The following is a 20,815-nucleotide window of genomic DNA, read 5'->3' on the forward strand; positions in this document are numbered from 1 at the left end:
CATCGAGTCGGTCAATCGAGATAAAACGTACAGCCTGCGAAGTATAATAAGAGAGGCGAGAAGGAAACATGCCAATTAAGAAGAAACCATCGGTAAAGTCATTGACATAGCATAGCAGTCGAGATATATCGCCAAGAGCGATGGCCACTTGAAATATTTCCAAGCGTCTCGTGGGTGAAGCGCTTTTAAATTTGAAAGTACCGCTATCTGTGCTCTCGCTTTCTCTCTTTCTCTCTTCGAGCTTGAATATATTCGTAGTGTATTAGATAAAGAGAGTGAGAAAGAGAAAAAGAGAGAAACTCGCGAAGTATGTTTGAGGACGGCACTCAAGATGGTTTAATTTTATGACTGACGATAATGTACTTCGAAGTGCATTTTATGTTGCACGTACATATATGTGCATCGACCTAATATGGTCATAGTTTCCTTTTTTCTTTTCTTCTTTTTCTTTTCGAATTAGAAATTAGAAACAGTTTAGATATATAGAATATGATATATATATTTTTTCAAAAAATATTAGTTGTTTAACTATTAGATCGTTTTTGAAGAATACATACACAGAATGATAAAGAATAGCGATAAGCTTGAGTTAATTGAACGGCGATTATTTGCTCAGCTGATCGATTATATGTATACGTATATATGCGTGCATACATATATGGCACACCCAGTAATCAAGGAAATATCTATGTAAGAGCAGTAAATTTGACCGTTTGACTTTCGTAATGATACGTTCTTCGTTTTCTTTGCTATCCTTTGTCGTAATACCAACCATATTAGGATACTTCGTCGGTGTCTTTAAACGTTTACTCGCATCACGACCTCGATCATTTCTTAACTCTTGATCTCGATCTTTTAGTACTTAATATATATAAGTACTATCAATTACAAACGCCTAATAATTTAAAAGTTAAAAGATAAAAATCTTCATCCTCTTTTATTACAAAGTAAAATTAATATTTATTAAGTATAAGTTTCACTTTATATATATATATTTTTTTTGCATAAAAAATACATTGATTTATATAGGATTAAAACATGCATTCTCTTTGAAACTAAATTTAGACTAAAAATTTCAGCTGCATAGTCATTCCTACATAAAGAAAAATACGAGCGACGAATGACGAATCGTTGAAATTAACAAAGGAAGAAGGAATACTTCGTGGCAAAATGTTTAAGCGTCTAACGAATACCTAAGAAAGTTGTTCACTTAATGGCTAATGACAAAAGTACTCAACTAACGTTTCTATCTGTCTCTCTCTCTCTCTTTCTCTCTGAGAAGAAAAATGTTTTCGAAAGAGTTAAAATCACATAAGATGTCAAACGTTTTCTTTATCCGTACAATCGTAGTTTGTTTAGCCATTTTAATATTCAATACCATTCATCGTCTCTCAATGTATTTTTCTGCCCACACATTCATACATACAATAAATATTAATTTTCGAAAGAAGAAAAAAATACATATGGAGTACTGTTCAACGGGAACAAATATTCATATATTTTTTATTCGAAAAGTACATTAACGAATTAATTATCGAGTTCGATAGATTCGTGAAAGATTGTAAATCTTAATTTTAACGATATACATATACATATATATTTCTTCCTTTTTTTTTTACTACAGATTCATTCTAAGATACATTAGACATAGTTTATTTATCGAGAAAACAGATTTGGGACATTGAGAAGATTCTTTATTTACTTTACTGTGTTAAAAAAAAACACGCATGTTTTCTTAATGGTAAAGTTTAAATGGAAATTTGGTATATCCGGTCGAATGTTGTTGTTATTTTTTTTTTGTTGTTGATTCGATTAAACCTTGTAATTTATGAGTCAGACATTCGATGTGCGTTGTACGTACGTTTGTGTTTATAAACATTGGTAGATCTCCGTGGTACCTCCCACCGAGGAGCTCACCTTCTTACATTTAGTTCCTTTGTAGACTTCAAGGCTTTCAGACGTTTCCCATATATTTCCCAAGGCATTTGAAAATTGTTATATATAATCGCATAAAGGTATAAAAGCATTTATATAATAGAAATATATATCTTTTCTCTATCTAAAATATTATTTATTCGTCCGAGATTATAATAGGATACACGTTTTAATATGAATTCCGTTCTTCTTTATTTGTGGGCTATTAGATAAATCTCAAAATGGATCAAATGATCTATAATAGCCTAATAGCTCTTTGTCGGGTCATTCTGTCCGTGTCGTTATGCGAAATGAAATTTATCCTTGAGACGCTATCTTTTTTTCCCTCGTGGGTCTGTTAATAGAAATAAATTTCTATGGTCAATTGTTAAATAAAATTGTCATTAAGAATAGAAGATGTCAATAATGTAATAAACTATCGTAATAACAGAGCTTCTTTGTTTCACGAACGATCGTTCTTAAGAAGAAATTTCAGAGTTAAAGGGCATACTTATCGATAATTGTACTTTAAGTACTGAAGGAAGTAACTGACCCGAGATGGAAATATTTCTTCAAAAGAATTTGATAAGAGAATGAGAAAATATGTAACGTGTATTCTTCGTAGTTTCGCGTTTCTTTCTTTTTTATTTAATTTTTCTTTATTCCTGCCTTTTTTTTCGTTAGTACTCTTTAGAAAAGGAGAACACAGAATTCTTCGAATAAATATTAACGATAGAGATAAGATAATAGCCAGTGCGTTGTTTCTCTTTGACGTAATAATATCCTCTAACGATGAGTCATACTTTGAGCTTGAACAGAGTAATGACAACAAAAGATTAAAAAGTTGTCGACTCGAAGGATGACCTCGAAAATGTTAACGAATGATATATGTATTTTCTTTTATATAACATATTTTGTTTATATGTGTATATATATATATATACATATGTATGCATATATAATTTTTCTTTTATTAACACACGTATATCCTCCCTTTCTCTTCTTATTTACAGACGAACGAGACGCCATACAAAAGAAGACCTTTACGAAATGGGTGAACAAACATTTGAAAAAGGTAATATCTAAAGTTCATAAATTTGTTGAAAATTTTCTATCGACGAATCTCGACGTGTTTTTTATTAAGAAGAATTATATAAGAATGTAATAATCGATTATAGTCATTGTCGAACTGTCGAACCTTTCAAAATCATTTCGACAAGTTATTATAGAACTTTCAATGCGATGACTCGACGAAATACTTACAGTTTTAGAACTACGTCATCGTGATATTGTACGTACATCGCGATATTGAAGTATATCGTTAAGATGACAGCATATTTTTTCTTTTCTTTTCTTTTTTTTTATCTTTTTATAACAAGATACTTGGCAATTAAATGATACAACGTTTTATCTGAAAGTTGACATTGCTTTATTTTTGATAACGTACGATTATCACTAATATTCCGTTAGTCCAACACGACATATAAATCAGTTACTCTTTGATTTCGAATCGTACTTCAGTCGATACTTTATAAAAAAAAATAATATTCTTCGTTCCGCTAACGTCATTTTATTGTTATATGTAGATAACGAGGAACGTGCGTGGATAACGTTTATCGATCGATTCTATACTTTCATTTATTGAAGTGATTCGATCTTCGTCTTTACATTTCTGGTTTGATAAGTCGAATCGTTATGGATCTAGAAAATATTAAGATCTAAACAATATAGCAATTAGATTCGGACTGCATTAAATTTTCAATATTTATTTTATACTTTTATTTTAATACTTATAGATTAATATTAATCTTTTTTAATTTCTTCACTCGTATTTTATTTATATCATTTGTATATACATATGTATGTAAATTTAAAGTTATACGTCAAACGAATCGGATAACATATTATATGTAACAACGATGACATCATTAACAATAATTACAAAGAGACAGAGAGACAAAGAGAGTTGATCTCGAAAGCGACAATGGTATTATATGTCCACTTGTGTTATATATATTTTTAACACGAGCCATTAAATTTCATGGAACGTTGACTGACTTGCTGGTATATACATATACTTTTCGTGCGTGAAAAGGGACTAATTGATTTTTGCATCTCCCTTTGGTAGAATTTAAATGGGCAGAAATTTAAAGAGAATTTATAGCTGTAATATTTAGGCGGCATCTTTGTTTAAATGATGACCTTCTGACGTCATTCTATTTCTTGCGGTAACAGAGAGGAAGAAAATCAAGAAGCGACACGCTATCCGATTGCGAACAATACTAAGAGACTCGATACTTATTATTTCGTCTTTCTTTTCGTTTCGCTCTTCTTTCCTTACGTACTTACGCGCAACACTATTTTTCTCGTCTGTGACGTTGTATATGTGTGTGTGTGTGTGTATATATATATATATATATATATATATATATATATATATATATATATTATTCTATAATTTTTATTACAATGATTATTCACACATAATAATAACATCTTGACGAATGATTCGATCGAATAATATTTATTTTTCGTTAAAAAGTTGAACTATTCGATATATAATCATATTAAAAAATAATTAGGATACAATTCGAAAGCATAAATATTTCTCATATTTGAAAGATTCGATTTATAACGAAGAACAACCAAGTGAATCACTATACGTATAGCACGTGACAGGAATGTATTTTGATAAATCCCAATGAGAACGTAGTGATTCTTACTCGACTGAAATAAGGCTTCTCTGATGTAAGGTAAAAAGAAAAGAAAAGAAAAGAAAAGAAAAAGGGTTGCTTGTGTAGAGTAAGAGGATAGAACAGTATCATCGAAGGGGATATTTTCGAAGGAGTGGAATTTTTCGAAGGAACGCGTTTGACTTTTTTGTTTTTTCTTTCTTTTTTTTCCTTTCTTCGATTTTTGTCTTTTTTACGTACGACCGAAGCGGAACGAGGTCGCGTTCCTTCGCACGACGCTCCTGCTTTATAACTCGATACGTGTGGCTGTAGTGTATATACGTGATGTGAATTCTCACACGTAAAGGAGAAAGAGAGAGAAAGAATGAGAGAATGAGAAAATGAGAGAACGAGAGAATGAGAGATACTTGAGGTTGGTCGAGCTCTATTCCAACGTAAAGCGAGATGCGCATCGTTTCCAGTTTCTATCACTTCTCGAATCGTTTTTTACCCCTAAATGGTATATGCATCTCTGTTTCCCTCTCTCTCTCTCTCTCTCTCTTCTTTTTTTTTCATTCTGTATGAAAAACGAAAGAGAACATATTTCATTTATGATTCAGTATGAAAGAAAAGCGACAAGACTATATAACAATTTTACAATATGATATTGCCTATTTTTCGTATATGAAAATAAGGGAGAAGATATTTCGTTAAGATCGAGATAGAAAATATTTCACTTAGAATTCGGAACGAAACAGAAGTCAAAAGAATGGATAACAAGTTTAGAATATATTGTTTATATCGTGTACGTAAAGAAGGGAGAAGATATTTCGTTATATATCTGTTTTTCTTTTCCTTTCTATCGTTTCATATCGATCGAAATAAATAAAAGACATTTCTAGAGAGAAAATCAAGAAAGAAAACGCGGGAGGACTCGTCGTGAAAATAAAACAATTTTCAAAGAAATGAAATATCAATCGTAAACATTGTCAATAGGGATCGATTCGATTCCCCTTGATGTATTCGGACAATTGGAATCGTTGATTAAATGAAGTCCTCTTCGTCTCGATGTCGTCCGTCGTTGCTTCCCCCAACTCTCACTCCCCTCCCCCTATTCACTATATACGAGACGAGAGAATTCTATACGAATTGAAACAGACAGAACTCGACGAGAATAAAATCATTGCGGTAACAACGTGACGAAATTAAACTCGTAAACTGTTTTTTTTTTTTCTTTTTTTTTGGTGAAATAAAAAGAAAAAAAAAAAGAGAGAAGAAACGAACATTAATTCGTGTTTCGCGCGTTGACGAAATCAACAAAGATGTTTGACGATCGGAAGAGTTTTCGAGTAACTTTTATTTCGTTTCGTTGTATATTTTTCGAGTATCAGATCGTAAAAAAAAAAGAGCTCGTAAAGAGAGAGGAAATCGGTGAAGATGAAGTATGACGAAAAGAAGCCGAAGGAAGTGTTTTTAAGTTATTTAGATCTTAGATATCTTCGTAGCTGAGTTTTATTATGGTATGGAAATAAATGACTCATCGACAACGACAGCATCAGCAGCAATAAAAACAACAGCAGCAGCAATAGCGAGTCTCACAGCATAAGCAACGACGATTTATTCGAACCAAAGCGCGAGTATGCGTTTATAGTATGGAAGGGAAAAGGGACGACGAATCATGACCGTATACGGTTGAAATTGTCTCGTTAACGTATAATCGTCTCGAGTTGACGTCCCTCTATCTCTTTCTTTCTTTCTTTCTTTCTATCTTTCTAATCTCATTGTCCATTCTTTTATACGTGAGTACATCGATATCAGTCTTTTTAACTTCGTTAAAGTTAATATCGAAAATCGTCCATTTAATTTCGAATATCTAGCGTGAGAAAGTATATTTTAAATCGTTTGCGTTCGTGGACTTTTCCTCCTCGATATTTATTTATTTATTTATTTATTTATTTATTTATTTATTTATTTATTTATTTATTTATTCGGAGCATTTCGTTTTTGCCATGCCGTTCGTGGAAATATTTTCTTCTATTCTAATTCAGTTGGAGTATCTTGAATGCTTTAAAGATGCGGAATAAATATCGGTTTTATCCATCTATGGATGGATAGATTGGTTGGATAGATGGGTGGGTTGTTGAATTCATGAATGACAATTAGTAGTTCTAAGTATTCTACTCGTTCTTTATTTCTTTCTTTCTTTATCTAATCGTTCACTGTCTTAATCGTATTAAATATATGTATCGTATTAGATAATCGTATTAGATATATATATATATACACACACGCGTATATATTTATTTATTTTATACTTTTTACCTCGCGATTATATAAAACTTATTATTCTTACTCTCTTCGGTTCTCGAGTTTTTTTTCTTTTTTCTTTTTTATTATTGTTGTTTTATTTTCGTCCTTGGCATTATGGATTGCATAATTCGCAGCATAATAAAGATTCCTATACGTATCTGTCTCTCGTTACGTCAGCTACCATATGATATTTCTTGCCTAAAGGAGTTCATGAGTAAATGAGATTCTTTGTATTATTATTCTTTAGATCTTTTTTCCGTCTTCTTCTTCTTCTTCTTCTTCTTCTTCTTCTTCTTCTTTATATAGTTTAATTTTGTTTCATTTCGAATCTGACGATTCATTATCATATTGTGATTAATTAGGATTGTCCTTCCGAGTTTTAAAATACTTTGATTACTTTGAATGAGTATCTCGTAGTTATGTTACGATTTAACATAAATCTCGTTATCCTTACATTCCAATCTTTGACATAGTATACCTGATTGCAATAATCTATCATGTTTCAGAACTCGTATATGTATCAATAGTATACTTTGATATGGATAGATCGAATTGCTTTGTGTCTATCGAATATTAATTTAAAGAACGGAGACAATATCTTATTATAGGCATTCGAAGGTATTAAATATTAAAAAAAAGAAAGAAAGAAAGAAAAAGAAAACCGTAACAAATAAAGTGATATAAAACATATTAATTTTGACGTTTGATCTTATTAGTATGATTTAGATAATATATAATATATAAGATAATAGCTCGTAAACGTTAGTAACAGTAGAAGTTTTCATATAATCTTAGTCTCATCCGTTAAATCACTTAGGTTTACCGTTCGTAACACGCAATCTTTTTATCACCTCTTGTTTGTTCATCGTTGGTAAAACTTAAAGCGTGTCGTTAATACGTCATCGTCTTATTTTCACCACTATATAAATGGTAGTAACGATGTATGAATTATCACTAGTTGACAGAGTATTCCAATCAATAAGAAAAAAATATCGTTAAAACGATAGTGGTTATCTCGCATCGATTTCTAATCGTTTGATTCGTCTAATGAGTGGAGTTAAATGTAATTTTTTATTTTAGAATCAGACGATACGCGATCGAGAAATGCAAAAATTAATATTTATATCCAAATTAAAATTCATTGAATTCCTAATAAAGATTGATATTTCAATGCGTTAGAGTTAACTTTTTTTCTTTTTTTTTTTTTTAAATCATAAAAATTCATTTAAATAAAAATAAAGGACGCTTCAAATTTTTGGATTTAAATTCGAATGAAAAAAAAAAGAAGAGAGAGAGAGAAAGAGAAAGAAAGAGAGAAACAAATCCGAATGAAAAATTTCTTATTAAAAGTTAAAAAAAAATTTTACGAGATATATTTATTAGGATAAATAATTCTAATGTTTGTCTCTTTGTGTTACGAGATTGCAAGTAGGCTGAATTTCCAGTCTTGGCTGTTCGATTCGCCATCGTGTTCGCGCCCACGTTCGATCTCGCGAGTCTGACCTTATTCGGAAACCTTCTCCCGCGCCCACTTGATCCTTGCTCATTTCGTTACCTCCTACCGGTGTGAGCTGCTGTTGCTGCTGCTGTTGCTGGTGTTGCTGTTGGTACAGAACTCGAGATTGGGTGGGGACAACTCGAGATTGTGGCGCAATCCTTTAAAGTGGGTGCACTTTTAAAGTGACATTCGTCTGTGTGTTCTGTGTGTCATTGCGTTAAGGCGCCACAATTCTTTAATCGACAAAAAACAAATTAATCCGTTTCCTCTTTTTGTCTCTCATATCAATGTCTCATATCAGCGATTTTAAATATAACCTAATATGGGATTAGTTTATATTTGGAATTACATTTTTTTTTCTTTTTTAAAGCTCTATAAAGGACTCTGAATTCTGTCCTTCTTTTTTCTTCTTTTTTCTTCTTTTATTCGATTTTAAAATTGTAGAAAATCTTATTGGATTTTATATTACATTATTATTATCATTATTTATATATGCTATTTTAAATTGATATGAAATACAAGATTATATCACATATGTATATACATAAACAGAAATTTTTATTGTAGCAATTTTGAAGATCGTTTCATCTAAAACAAAATGCTCGTTAAAAATTTTCGTAAACGAATTCAATTTTTCTTTTTTTTTTTCTATTTTTATTTGGAAGATGAGCTAGTTCTCGTTATGTAAATCTATCGATTTGATTTTTCAAGAGATACAGTCAATCGAAGGCAATGCATTTGGTTAATTTCCAGTAAGCGTGATTGGTTCAGCCCGTTATCGGGGTCGTACGGTATTTTAATGGATGACTTTCGTCACTCCCGCAGTCATTACTTTGTGTACTGCTTGAAGGCAGAACGAACGCCCGTATCTGGTTAAGAACTGGAGCGGCAATCCCACACGCATCGAACTTCTGAAAAGTCATTGCAAAGGAAGGACTTCGTGAAAGTTTTTTTGAGAAGGGATGTTGTTTATGTGTTCATCTCCTTCGTTCCAAAAAGATGATATAGAAAGAAAGAGAGAGAGAGATTCTTCTCTTATAACTTTTCTTTTTACGAGTTTTATTACTAAGAATCCTCGAATAAAAGTTTATCTCTGTTTTACGAGTGATAAGAGATAAGAAAGAGATCATTTAATAAGATTCTTCTTACTTTTTAACACGTCGATGATTCTCGTCTTCGAGATATTTTAAAAGAAGATAATAGAAAAAGAAAAAACAAATATTTAATCATTATCGTAATCACCAATCTCTTCGATTTTTCTTTTCCTCTTCTTTTTTTTTTCTTTTTTTTATATATATATTTATCTCTTTCATGCATACCTACAACAGCATTGGAAATATGTCAAGGTAAGTAAGGGATACATCCTTACGATAACTTCGACTTATTTTATTCAAGACACGTCACAATGATCACACTTTTTTATATTAACATATATAAATATATAGGTATATATATATATAGAAATGCCATGTAGATAGGCTCTCTCGTACTGATACACACATAGAAAAAAAGAAAAAGGGGGATCACTCAAAGAAACTTGCTTTTCCTCTTATATGTACATAATACATACATACATACATACATACATACATATGTATATACACGGATGCATATGTATATAATCCACACATGTTTACATCATACGTATACGCGCATTTCGATCATTGACAAATCATTTTTATGATAATTATTATTTCATCATTTTAATCGAAATCGCTTATACGTTATTAAGACATATACACATATATATATATTTATGTATGTACATACATACATAAATACATATATACGTACATACATACATGTCATACAAACAGTTTATAACACGACTTTTCTCACAAACACGGTGTTGGTTTCATCCATGTTTCTTTCAGACTTACACGTGCCTGCACGTGTGCGTTCTTGTCAACAACCAACCATGCTGCTCCCCCACCGTAAGTTCCATGGTTATTGCATACGATCGTAAAATTGTAACAAAGCAAAACAGCGGCGGCAGCAGCAACAGCAACTGCAGCAATAATTTGTTATGCATGCTTTTTTTCATTCTATTTTTTATAGACATAATCATTTATTGCATTTAATAGCTCATCTTTGAGAATTAATTTATGTTAAAAAAACTTCGCTTTTAATTTTTTTTATGTCTTTTTTTTTTCTTTTTTTTTTCTTTTCGAAGGTATCGATTATGTCTTTTTTATTACAAACTAGTTTTGCAAGAAGCTATTCAGTTAGTATAATGTTCATCTTCCGGTAAAGTATCTGAATCATTTTGTAGAATTACAAAAATCTGCTATTTAAATCGTCAAATGATACGTCATTTATGTTAAACAAATCAATTCATTTTTAAATCGTTGCTGCTGTCAGTGAATGGCAATTTCCAACTCCTTGCTTCTAATTTTATAATAAACATTAGCTTCCATGTTTCAATATCGTTTATGGTCCATTAGAAATAATATTATAATAATCGAAATATTATTTAGGAAATTATTCTTTTTTTTTTTTTTTTCTTTATTTTATACATCTATCTCACGTACCTCTTTACTGTTTTTTTTATATACCTATGCATTGTGTGCATGATTTTAAAGCGAATTCTTAATCATTCCATTTGGCTTATTAATAACATATTAAATTTATAATCGTGAACACGATTGAACTTTATTCTCCGAATGTTTATCAGTATTTTATTTAATTCGCCTATGAAATCTTTCTTTTATTTTCCTAATCTCGTTGATGTTTATGTCGCACGATAATGCACGTAATTTCACTGTAGCACGGTAATTGTTTTCAATCTCGACACACGGCACAATACACAGCACATTTCACATATATCCATTAGCTTATTTTATATTATATTTAATTTATCATACGAATTGTTTACAATTTATTTATTACGACATCTTTTTTATTTCGTACGATTTATTTCCAAGATATATATATATGTGCGAGGGATCATTTCAAATGCATCTGTTTTTATCGTTTAGTAAATAGTTTCAAGTGCGGAGTGTAAATACTTTTAAATAAGACAAGATATAAGCAAAAACGATGGGTAATATCGGTCAAGAGATAGAGAGAGAGAGAGAGAGAGGAAGAATCGTATATAGAAAACATGACCGATATCTAGAATAATTATTTATCATTAGACATGTAAATCGATTAGACTGCATTAGTTTGTTCTCATATTTTTAAATTAATTGATTTTTTTTTATTCCAAATAATAAAAATTAAATGTACAGTATATTTTAATTAATTGATCGATCGATCGATCGATTAAAATTATTGGAATTGTATTTGTTATACTTGAAGAAAATTCAGATTGTCTTTTGAAAGATCCTCGCACAATCGATACATATTTTCACGATGATCTTTAATTTTTAATGATTATTGTAATAATTTGAAAGATTCATCATCGTCTAATATTTTCGTTTTTCTTTCTTTTCTTTCTTTTTTTTTTTTTTTATCTGTTTTAGGCCAGCAGACATGTCGGAGACCTGTTCGAGGACCTGCGGGACGGGCACAACCTTATCTCCTTGTTGGAAGTACTCTCAGGGGAGCATCTTGTAAGTGTTAATAATCATTTAATCCAATAATAATAGAACGCGTTAAAAAATATTATTTCTTAGATCGTCGAAAAAATTTGTTAATAGTAATAATCTGTGCTATACGGCTTAAAAATTATATTACTAATAGGATTAATTTTAATGAATCTTTTTATTGGATATTGTTCTTATGCAATATGTAAATAAACTACATAAATATGTAATAGTAATAATAATTGTTCTAATTCTAGCCACGGGAAAGAGGAAGGATGCGTTTCCACATGCTGCAAAACGTACAAATGGCACTCGATTTTCTTCGATACAAGAAAATCAAGCTTGTAAACATACGTGCCGAAGATATCGTTGATGGCAATCCTAAATTGACGCTTGGCCTGATTTGGACCATCATACTGCACTTCCAGGTAGGTGGTCGGATATCAACACTGAAAGTTAGAACAGTTTTCGATTTATTCTGTTCCTTATTATTCTTCTCTAAACGTTTTAAAATTAGTTGCATAATTTCATTAAATTAGAACGTATATACTTATTTATTTTTTCTAAAATAATCGATAGCAACGAATAAAAATCGAGAGATCGAGCACTTTTAGATTTAGTGTAATTCATTCAGAAGAAAAAAAAAATAATAATTTAGCGATATATTTTAGGATAATAATTTACTAGATTTGGGAAAAAGAAGAATAATGTATATTCCTTTTAATTTTTAATTTCGAAATAAGATCCAAACGTGTTTGAAATTCATTTTGAATGGAACGGATGTGGTGTCAGGTGAATTTTATAAATTATCGATCGTCTTTGTTAGAAAGCGTTGTACATAGGAATCGGTATTAGAAATAAGGACAGAGATTCGCACGGATGTTATTATGTAAACGGAGGGAGCGAGGTTCGAACATTTCGCGCCATAACCATTCGTCTTCGGTCGCTTCGTGTGAAGCTTGGATGGCTTAGCTCGAGTGATTCACGGCTGCGTATTTTTGGTACGCGCTATACGATTTCTCTATGTTATACTCTCTTTCCCTCTTTCTCTCTCTCTCTCTCTCTCTTTCTCTCTTTCCCTCTTTCCCTTTATCTATCTCACTTTCACAGGTTATTCTCGATTTTATAGGCCGGCGTACGTGTCGTTTCAACGAGTTTATCGCACCCTCCTTAGGTCAAATTCGCAAATCTTCTAAATTAATTGACTTTTCTTCTTCGTCTTCTTCTTCTTCTTCTTATTTTTCTAAGACGAACTTATCGACTATTCCGATAATTTATGACAATTATCGAATAGACATTTATTTAATAATATTTAAAAAATTTTGTGTACATATAGATCGATATAACAGATGATGATTTGAAAAGATTTTAGATTTCTTCAATAATTTTTCTACCGTATTAAAATAGTCTGTAAATATCGTTGGAACGTTTCGATGATTATTAGGAAAGATTAAGAAAATTATTTTCGATCGTAAGATCGATGAAATATTAAAGTAGATATAACAAAGTCGAATTAATGTTCGAATTTATTGCGATAATTGGTCGATGATCGATATTGATTTAAATTGACAAATTATTTCGTAAAAGCGCGCAGTTCAATACGTGATATAGTTTAATAGTAATCTTTAATCGGATTTTTCGATCAAAACGATGATCGATATTCTCGATGATGATGAAGCAGCAGCATCCGACGATCTTTTCTCGCTCGACCAGCAGTTTATCGAGTAACGTGATCCGACGTGTCGGTTTAACCGCGGTTCACGGCGCATTTGCAAACGGTAGCCACGCTGATTAAAATAAAAGAGATAAAACGACTTGAAGGAGAAAGAGAAGGAGAGAGGGAGAGAGAGAGAGAGAGAGAGAGAGAGAGGAAAAGTAGCAAACGATCTTCGAAGCTATGAGCGCTCTTCATTCATCTCTTTATCGATTAAATTCATCTTCGCCTTTGCGAATTCCGTCTTCTTTTTACCATCTCTTCGCACATTCTTTCTTTTTCTTTCCTCTTTTTTTTTTTGCCACTTGCATACACTACACGCACTATCAAGACTTCTCCCGTCGTTGATTAATAAAATCCAAATATTGTTTTTTTTCGTATGCGAAAGTCAAATCATTTTTATCTCGGATAATATTTGATTCGATTGCAAGAATTCTTTTTTCTTCTCTCTCTCTCTCTCTCTCTCTCTTTATTTTTATGGAGTATTTCGTTCAATATTTCATCTTTAATCGATTGAAAGATCGATGAATTATTTCGTAGATATTATTACGCGCAGTATTACTTCACAATATTACTTCGTAAATATTAATCGACTATAGGAAAAATCGACATTTCGCAAGATTTACATTGTAAATGCAACGGAGCTCATCCAAGTAAAATAGAAATTTGTTTAGTGCACTAATGTGCATCTTTAATAGCGCAATTCCTCTCTCGAATGAACGCATATCTCTTCCTCGACGTTGCATATATACATATATGTACTTTTCATTCTATTTTTCTCTCTGTCAGCATCGTCGTCTTATAGAGTCTCCTTCTCTCCTTCAATCGTGAAAGGGCTCCTTTGTGTGAATAAAGGAGCCACGAACGGAGTCGCGTTATCGTCAAAAATTGAACGCCGTTCTTTCGTCGTTCCGTACTGCAAACGTGAAACGCATTCCTGATCGTAAAAATGGAAATAAGAGGGAACGATGTTGTTAGTTATATAGTATGTGTGCGTATTGAATGCCAGCAACATTCAACCGAAGAAACGTCGAATTCAATAGTCTCTTTTCAGGTTTCTTTTTAAAATGTTTTATTCGAATTTGAAACCATGTTACAACTTTGTTCGCGCTCTTTCGTTTTATTTTTTATTTTTGTTCTTATTTATTTATTTTTGCTTCCTCTTGTCTCATAAAACGTCAAAAAACAGATTCAAGAGAGAGATCTTTTAGATTTATTACAATTTTTTTTTTTCTTTTTTTTGACCAGTCAAATTTCTTTACAGGAAGTAGCCTCGGTATTATTAAGTAAATAATTTTAATTTAAAAATTTAACGAAGAAAAAAGGAAATGTATATATATATCGACCGACATCTTAACGCATAGTCTAGACGTGCATAGTATTCTTCACTCTTGTTTGCGAATAGAATAACGAACTACTGAGAGAAACATGTGGCCAGATCAAAAGCCGCGGCCTCTCGTATGCTCCTTTTTTCCCTTAGTTCACCGTGTTCGACGTATGTTCTCGACGGTGAAAAGCCGCCGGAAACGCAAACACAACACACCGATCGCTGCTTCCTGGATCCGTCAAATGATACGAGACGAGGTTCGATTCCTCGAACACGTAATGCATATCGACAAATATATATGTATGCGTACGCGTGTATATATATATATTTAAATATAGATAACGAGTTTGTTTTCTATTTTTAAACTTCCCGGGTGTTTTCGAAGAAGTCGCATTTGCTGGTAGTATCAGAAATTGGCGGGAAGTGGGATTCTAAGGTTTTCTCATGTTTTTTTTTTCTTTTTTTTTGTTCTCGTTCTTTATCATGTTAAGAACAATCACAGTCGTCTAATAGTGATATCTTTTTTTTGTTCTTTTGCGCCGCAGAGATGGCGACGCAAGGTAAGTTCTCCCTAAAATAAATAAGTATTGGTTTTTTTTCTTTTTCTTTTCTTTTTTCTTTTTCTTTTTTCTTTTTTAAGCGAAAGCAGCAATTGTTCGCCCGCTCGAAAAAAAAAAGTTTTTCTCGAAAGCTCGCTCGAAACTATTTACTTACTTCTTTGTGGGCGTAGTAGTTCAACGTTGAGAGAAAGAGAGAAAGAGAGAGAGAAAAAAAGAAAAATAGAGAGAATGAGAGGGAGAGAGATAGAGAGAGAGAGAACGACGAACTCGCGCGTGTTACTATCCCCGAATGACCGTTTTCTATATCGAGTTGAGATAGAGCTTGGAATCGAAGAAACAGTATAGTACAGAGACGGAATAGTAGTAGTAGTAGAAGTAGTGGTAGTAGTCGGTAGTAGTAGAAAGAGAAAGGATAGAAATAGTGAGAGAAAGAGAGAGAAAGAAAGAGGTGAATAAATAGCTTGTTCATGCGAAAGTGCTGGGACTAATAGTAAAAAGGACAAGATTTGTCGATATCAGTATTCTTGTCCAATCCATTTTACACATTCCTTTGAAGTCTGCTTTCCCATTTGGAATGTATTATACATATATACAACGTCCTTTGGAATGCATTCTGCATTCTCTATTAGCCCTTCGAACTTTCTACAAAGGTCTAAAAAGAAGTTATTCTACAGGATTTCTTACACTTGTTTTCTCTCTTTGATTTATAAAGGGAAAGAAAAAAGAAAGAAAAGATACAAAAAGAAACGAGATAATAGACATTCCTTAAAAATATATTCCTTCGAGAACTCGCGCTATCTTCGTCGTTCTACTCTACTCGCTAATTCTTTTCCGTTTCGTTTTGTATTTTCGTTCATTACGAAACTGAGGTCGTTGCACGTTACGTTCGTCTTCGCTTCTTCATTTTTAGATATTTTAGTGTGTTAAAAATAAAGAAAAAAAAAAAAATAGAATATTAAGAATAATTGTTAAAAATAATATATATATATGTATATTAATCTCTCGTATGTGGAGTGTAGAAAACTGCATTAACGATACGAGGTTATTACGTAGACTGTTTTATCGGCTAAGCTCGTTCGCTTCTTACTTTTTCGATAGTAGATGGCGTTGAACGTACTCATTCTAAACTAATTCATTCATAGTAAATTTTTGAATGACTACGTAGTACGGGATATACGTAGGAGTCCTTTATGAATGAAGTCGTTTGTATTTTCCAAGAGTATTCATAATATTTATACGAAAATGATTAATGTATATCACGTTATCGATTTTATTGATATCATTTGTTTCATTTTTTATAGAGATTAATAATTAACACGGGCCTTGCACGTACGCGGATGCATGCTTTCGCTAAGTGCTTGCGTATTATAGACGCTATCTTTGCATCAAATTTGTAATCGTAGATAACAACAAACGCTTACGTTCGTTCTACATGAACAGTTATTAACGCTATAATGCTGTTGTTTAAATTAAAATTAATTAACGAAGCTTTTGTGCTTCGTATCCGTTCGTACTGACTTATTATTATACATGAGTGTTAAAAAAAAAAAGGAAAAGAAAAAAGAGAGAGAATCAGAAAATCACGTTTTAATGAAAAAGATCAAGAAATCGTGCATTTTCCAAAAAAATAAAAAATAAAAAATGAATCATCGTAAGGAGTCTAACGTGAGTTCTGCGTAGACGTAAAACTCGTAGCTCCTTTGGATTTCCTTTATCGGTCAAGGTTCGCTCGGTAAATATACTTAAGCGGCGTATACCTACGTAGATACGACGTTACGGTGTGTAATAATGTCGCAATTCCTTCAACCGTATTTGTCAAACGCGTCGTCCTCGACTCTCCCTGGTAGCTTGATTCCGACGAGAGAGTGAAAGAAAATCACGGAATGATACTCGGAAAGGTGGAGAAATTTTTCTTACACTTTTGGATCAATGATCCAGTTCTTTTCTTAGTTTCCCAGGAAAAAAAAAAACAGAGAAAATAACGTACACAGATAGAGAAACTTGCGCGCGCATTAAATGCAATGTCATTTTCTATCGAAGTTCTATCGAAGGTCTTCGTTGAATAGATAACGTAATACTTAAAGTGCGTGTTTGGTTTAGTAATAGATTCTTACAAAGAATTTATTTTTTTTTTTATGTTTGAATTACGGTTTTTATTAAATTTATATCTCCATTTTCTTTTCTTTACTTTCCTTTTCTCTCTCTTTTTTTTTTTTTTTAAATATTGAATCAAAAAGCTGAAACTTTCAAAATAATTGATAATTGAGATCGATTATAAAAATGATTTGATTTTTACTTTCTCATTATCGAAATTTGTAAGTTTATTTCTTCTTTGATTATTTTGTTTACTCCTTCAAACATGCGTAGGTATAATATCGTGTTGGTGTTAGAATGAATTATGTTAAAGAAGACTACGTAATATAACATTTTCTTTTTCCTCTAACGATGCACTCACAATGTCCGTCGTTATTGATCAAAGTCAAGTAAGTAGTTAAGGGTCTTCTTCGATCGAACTCTGTAAGTTTCAACGATCGATAAGCGTTTCTTTCTTCCTTAAAGTAACAACGTAAGAGAAGACATTAAACTGACAAGAATATTTCTATATAGAATATCATTATCAAAAAAAAAAAAAAAAACTCAGGAAAAAGGATTGAAAGAAAGAAAGAAAAAAAACGAAAAAAAGAAAAACAATACTGCGTCTATAAAAATAATTCTATGAACGTATCAAAGAGGAAAGTGATTCGAGTTTACGTCGTACAACTTAATTAATACATATGTTCGCACATACATATATGTATGTGTGTTTGTGTTGTCCAAGAAATGACATTTAATTAGATCACGTAATAATGTCGTAGAACGTGAAAAATTATATAATTAAAAAGCAACTTGATTTCTTCTATTCGCTTTCTAAGATGATATTAAAAGTTCATAAAATAGAAGAGAATTTTATTTACGTGATAATGAAAATAAAAATTTAAGAGAAAAAGAAAAGAAAAGGAAAGAGAAAATTAACTTAGAAGATCCATTTTTGGTGTCTTTCAAGATATCACCCACGCGTTTAAGTTCACCTACGCTTATGTCTCAAAGTCGTCGTTGTTTTTCTCTCTCTTTTTGTCTCTCTCTCTCTCTCTCTCTCTCTCTCTGTGTCTCTCTGGTTCTTTCCAAAAACAGACAGCATCGTCGAAGATACTAAAAGTGGGTCGAGAGAAAGAGAGAATCGTTGAAATCGGGCGGATGCGTCGAAAGCCTTTTTAGACTCTTACCTTTTGTTGTACCATACTCACTTTTTTCTTTCTTTCTTTCTTTTTCTTTTTTTCATTCTTTATACCATGAGTAGTCCAACGTTGTTCTTTCCCGTGAAACACTCGTGGAGGATGTCTTGCGAACATGACATCATTCGTCCGAATAAGACTCGTGGAGTAAGTCGATGGTGATGCCGCACTTGGAATATCGTTAAGTCCGTGCCGTTCTCTTCCGTGCAAGGTCGATCAAAGAAAAATCACTTTTAAATTAGCAAACCAATTATTTATTCTTCCAAATATATCAAAAACAAAAATAAAAAATATAAAATTTAAGAATAACGACTCTAGTAGTAATAATAATGATAACAACAACAATAACAAAATAATCATTTTATTTTCGATAAAATCAGATCGTCGATTGATTGAAAGAAATGAATTGTCATTATTTTATATCATTATTTTCATTTGTTATTTTATTTTATTTATTTCTTTTTTCTCTTTTATATATGGAGAGATCCTTGTATCAGAATGAATTCCATAGTATACCGGAAATCATAATGATGACGATCAGATTGGCACTGGCAGGAGCTACGAGCTCATATCCGGTTTGCCGATCTCCACGATCGGGCAGCCAGTTCTCTCCAGTCTTTGTACCTTCTTCGTTCCTTTCTACTTTCCTTCTTCGCTCCTCCTCTCCCTTTCCCTCTTCCTCTCCCTCTCCCTCTCCCTCTCCCTCTTTACCGTATTGCTGGGGTATACACCGTAAATCGAGATTACACAAACCGGCATTGCCATACGGCTTTCCACTTGCTCTTCTTCTTTTCTTTTATTTTTTTCTTCTTTTCTTTTCTTTTATCTTTCTTTTTTTTTTTGTTACATCCGGTGGTCCTTTTATTCTCTCTTCCGGTACGTCAAATTATCCTCTGACAAATTAGGATCATTTTAGAAAAATTATATCGAGTTTGGAATAGTTGGTTTTGCAGAAAGTCAGTTCGCCGAGCATGAAACGATCACTTGGAGATGCACAATTAAATCTGACCGATTTTCTCTTAACGTATAACTGTATATTATAAATCTATCAATGTTACTAACGTAAGTTTTTCTCTCTTTGATCTCTCGCTCTCGCTCTCTCTCTCTCTCTCTCTCTCTTTCTCTTTCTTTCTCTAGCATAACATTATCTGAATATCAACCATCCGGTCACCTGCTTTCGTCTGCTCCAACGTCTTCCCATCTTTCTCAAACTTTCTAATTCTAAAATATTTAAAATATTAAAACATTATTATTCTTTTTTATTACTCTACAACCACTTTGACTTCCTCTTCTTCTCCGATCAACCTTGGCTTTTGAATTCCCATAAATATTTTCAAGGTATGAAGTAATTAACGAGTTAGGTCATTATTTAACGTCCTTGGTAAAGAATTTTGCTCATGGATAAGGCCATTCGTAAGAACAAAAGTGACTATTGTGTTCATAGAAAAAATCCCATATTATTTGATCTCATCATCATCATCATCATCATCATCATCATCATCATCATCATCATAAAACTCATATATACTTGCATTCCGTATTTTCGATTATGTTGTAAAATTAAACATGTGCTAACGCATTGGCATCAATTTAAAGAGATTGAAAGAGAACGGTAAAAAAATGAATAAAATTGTAATAAAAATGAAAGAAAGATGGCACTCAAGTTGCGTGGGTGTTCAACTTTTAAAGAGAAGTTGGTAGGGAAGAGATCGGCATCGTAACGCGCAGGCGCTTGAGTAGTCCGTGAGTAGAATGAGTTATAGTGGGGGTATAGGCGCTTCTCTCACCTGCCCGTATCGCGAACCTACTCTCCTGCGCTCGAAAGGACGCAGCACAGTGGCGGTCGGTGCGTCGTGCATTGCTATTCGTTCTGTTGTTTCTTTTCTATTCTTGTGCCACCGGTATCTCTATCTCTTTTCTTCTTGTTTCTCCTTATCTCGTTGGAGTGATCGTCGTTTGGATTGCGTTCACGTTGAAATACCTCGGGCATTACTTCCTTGTTATTATTAAATCGTTAGTTA

At 32.3% G+C, this 20,815-nt stretch overlaps 1 protein-coding gene across 49 annotated transcripts in view; it reads left to right on the plus strand.

The window, feature by feature from the left end:
• LOC127071017 (microtubule-actin cross-linking factor 1) overlaps window positions 1-20,815 on the plus strand; it is a 112,025-nt gene that overhangs the window by 36,893 nt on the left and 54,317 nt on the right. For 27 of the 49 annotated variants that reach the window (XR_007784810.1, XR_007784809.1, XM_051009742.1 and 24 more), the window contains 5 exons: window positions 2,928-2,989; window positions 9,723-9,740; window positions 10,269-10,328; window positions 11,859-11,948; window positions 12,179-12,349. Coding sequence is in view for 45 of the 49 variants with exons in the window: in XM_051009742.1 (XP_050865699.1) it covers window positions 2,928-2,989; window positions 9,723-9,740; window positions 10,269-10,328; window positions 11,859-11,948; window positions 12,179-12,349 (401 nt within the window). In the remaining 4 variants the exon portion in view is untranslated. Of the gene's footprint in view, window positions 1-1,676; window positions 2,016-2,927; window positions 2,990-9,722; window positions 9,741-10,268; window positions 10,329-11,858; window positions 11,949-12,178; window positions 12,350-20,588; window positions 20,696-20,815 lie in introns of those variants that run through there. The other 22 variants (XM_051009752.1, XM_051009754.1, XM_051009768.1 and 19 more) reach the window with 5 other exon arrangements.

The sequence above is a fragment of the Vespula vulgaris genome, chromosome 20, assembly GCF_905475345.1.
Source record: "Vespula vulgaris chromosome 20, iyVesVulg1.1, whole genome shotgun sequence".
Lineage (NCBI taxonomy): Eukaryota > Metazoa > Arthropoda > Insecta > Hymenoptera > Vespidae > Vespula > Vespula vulgaris.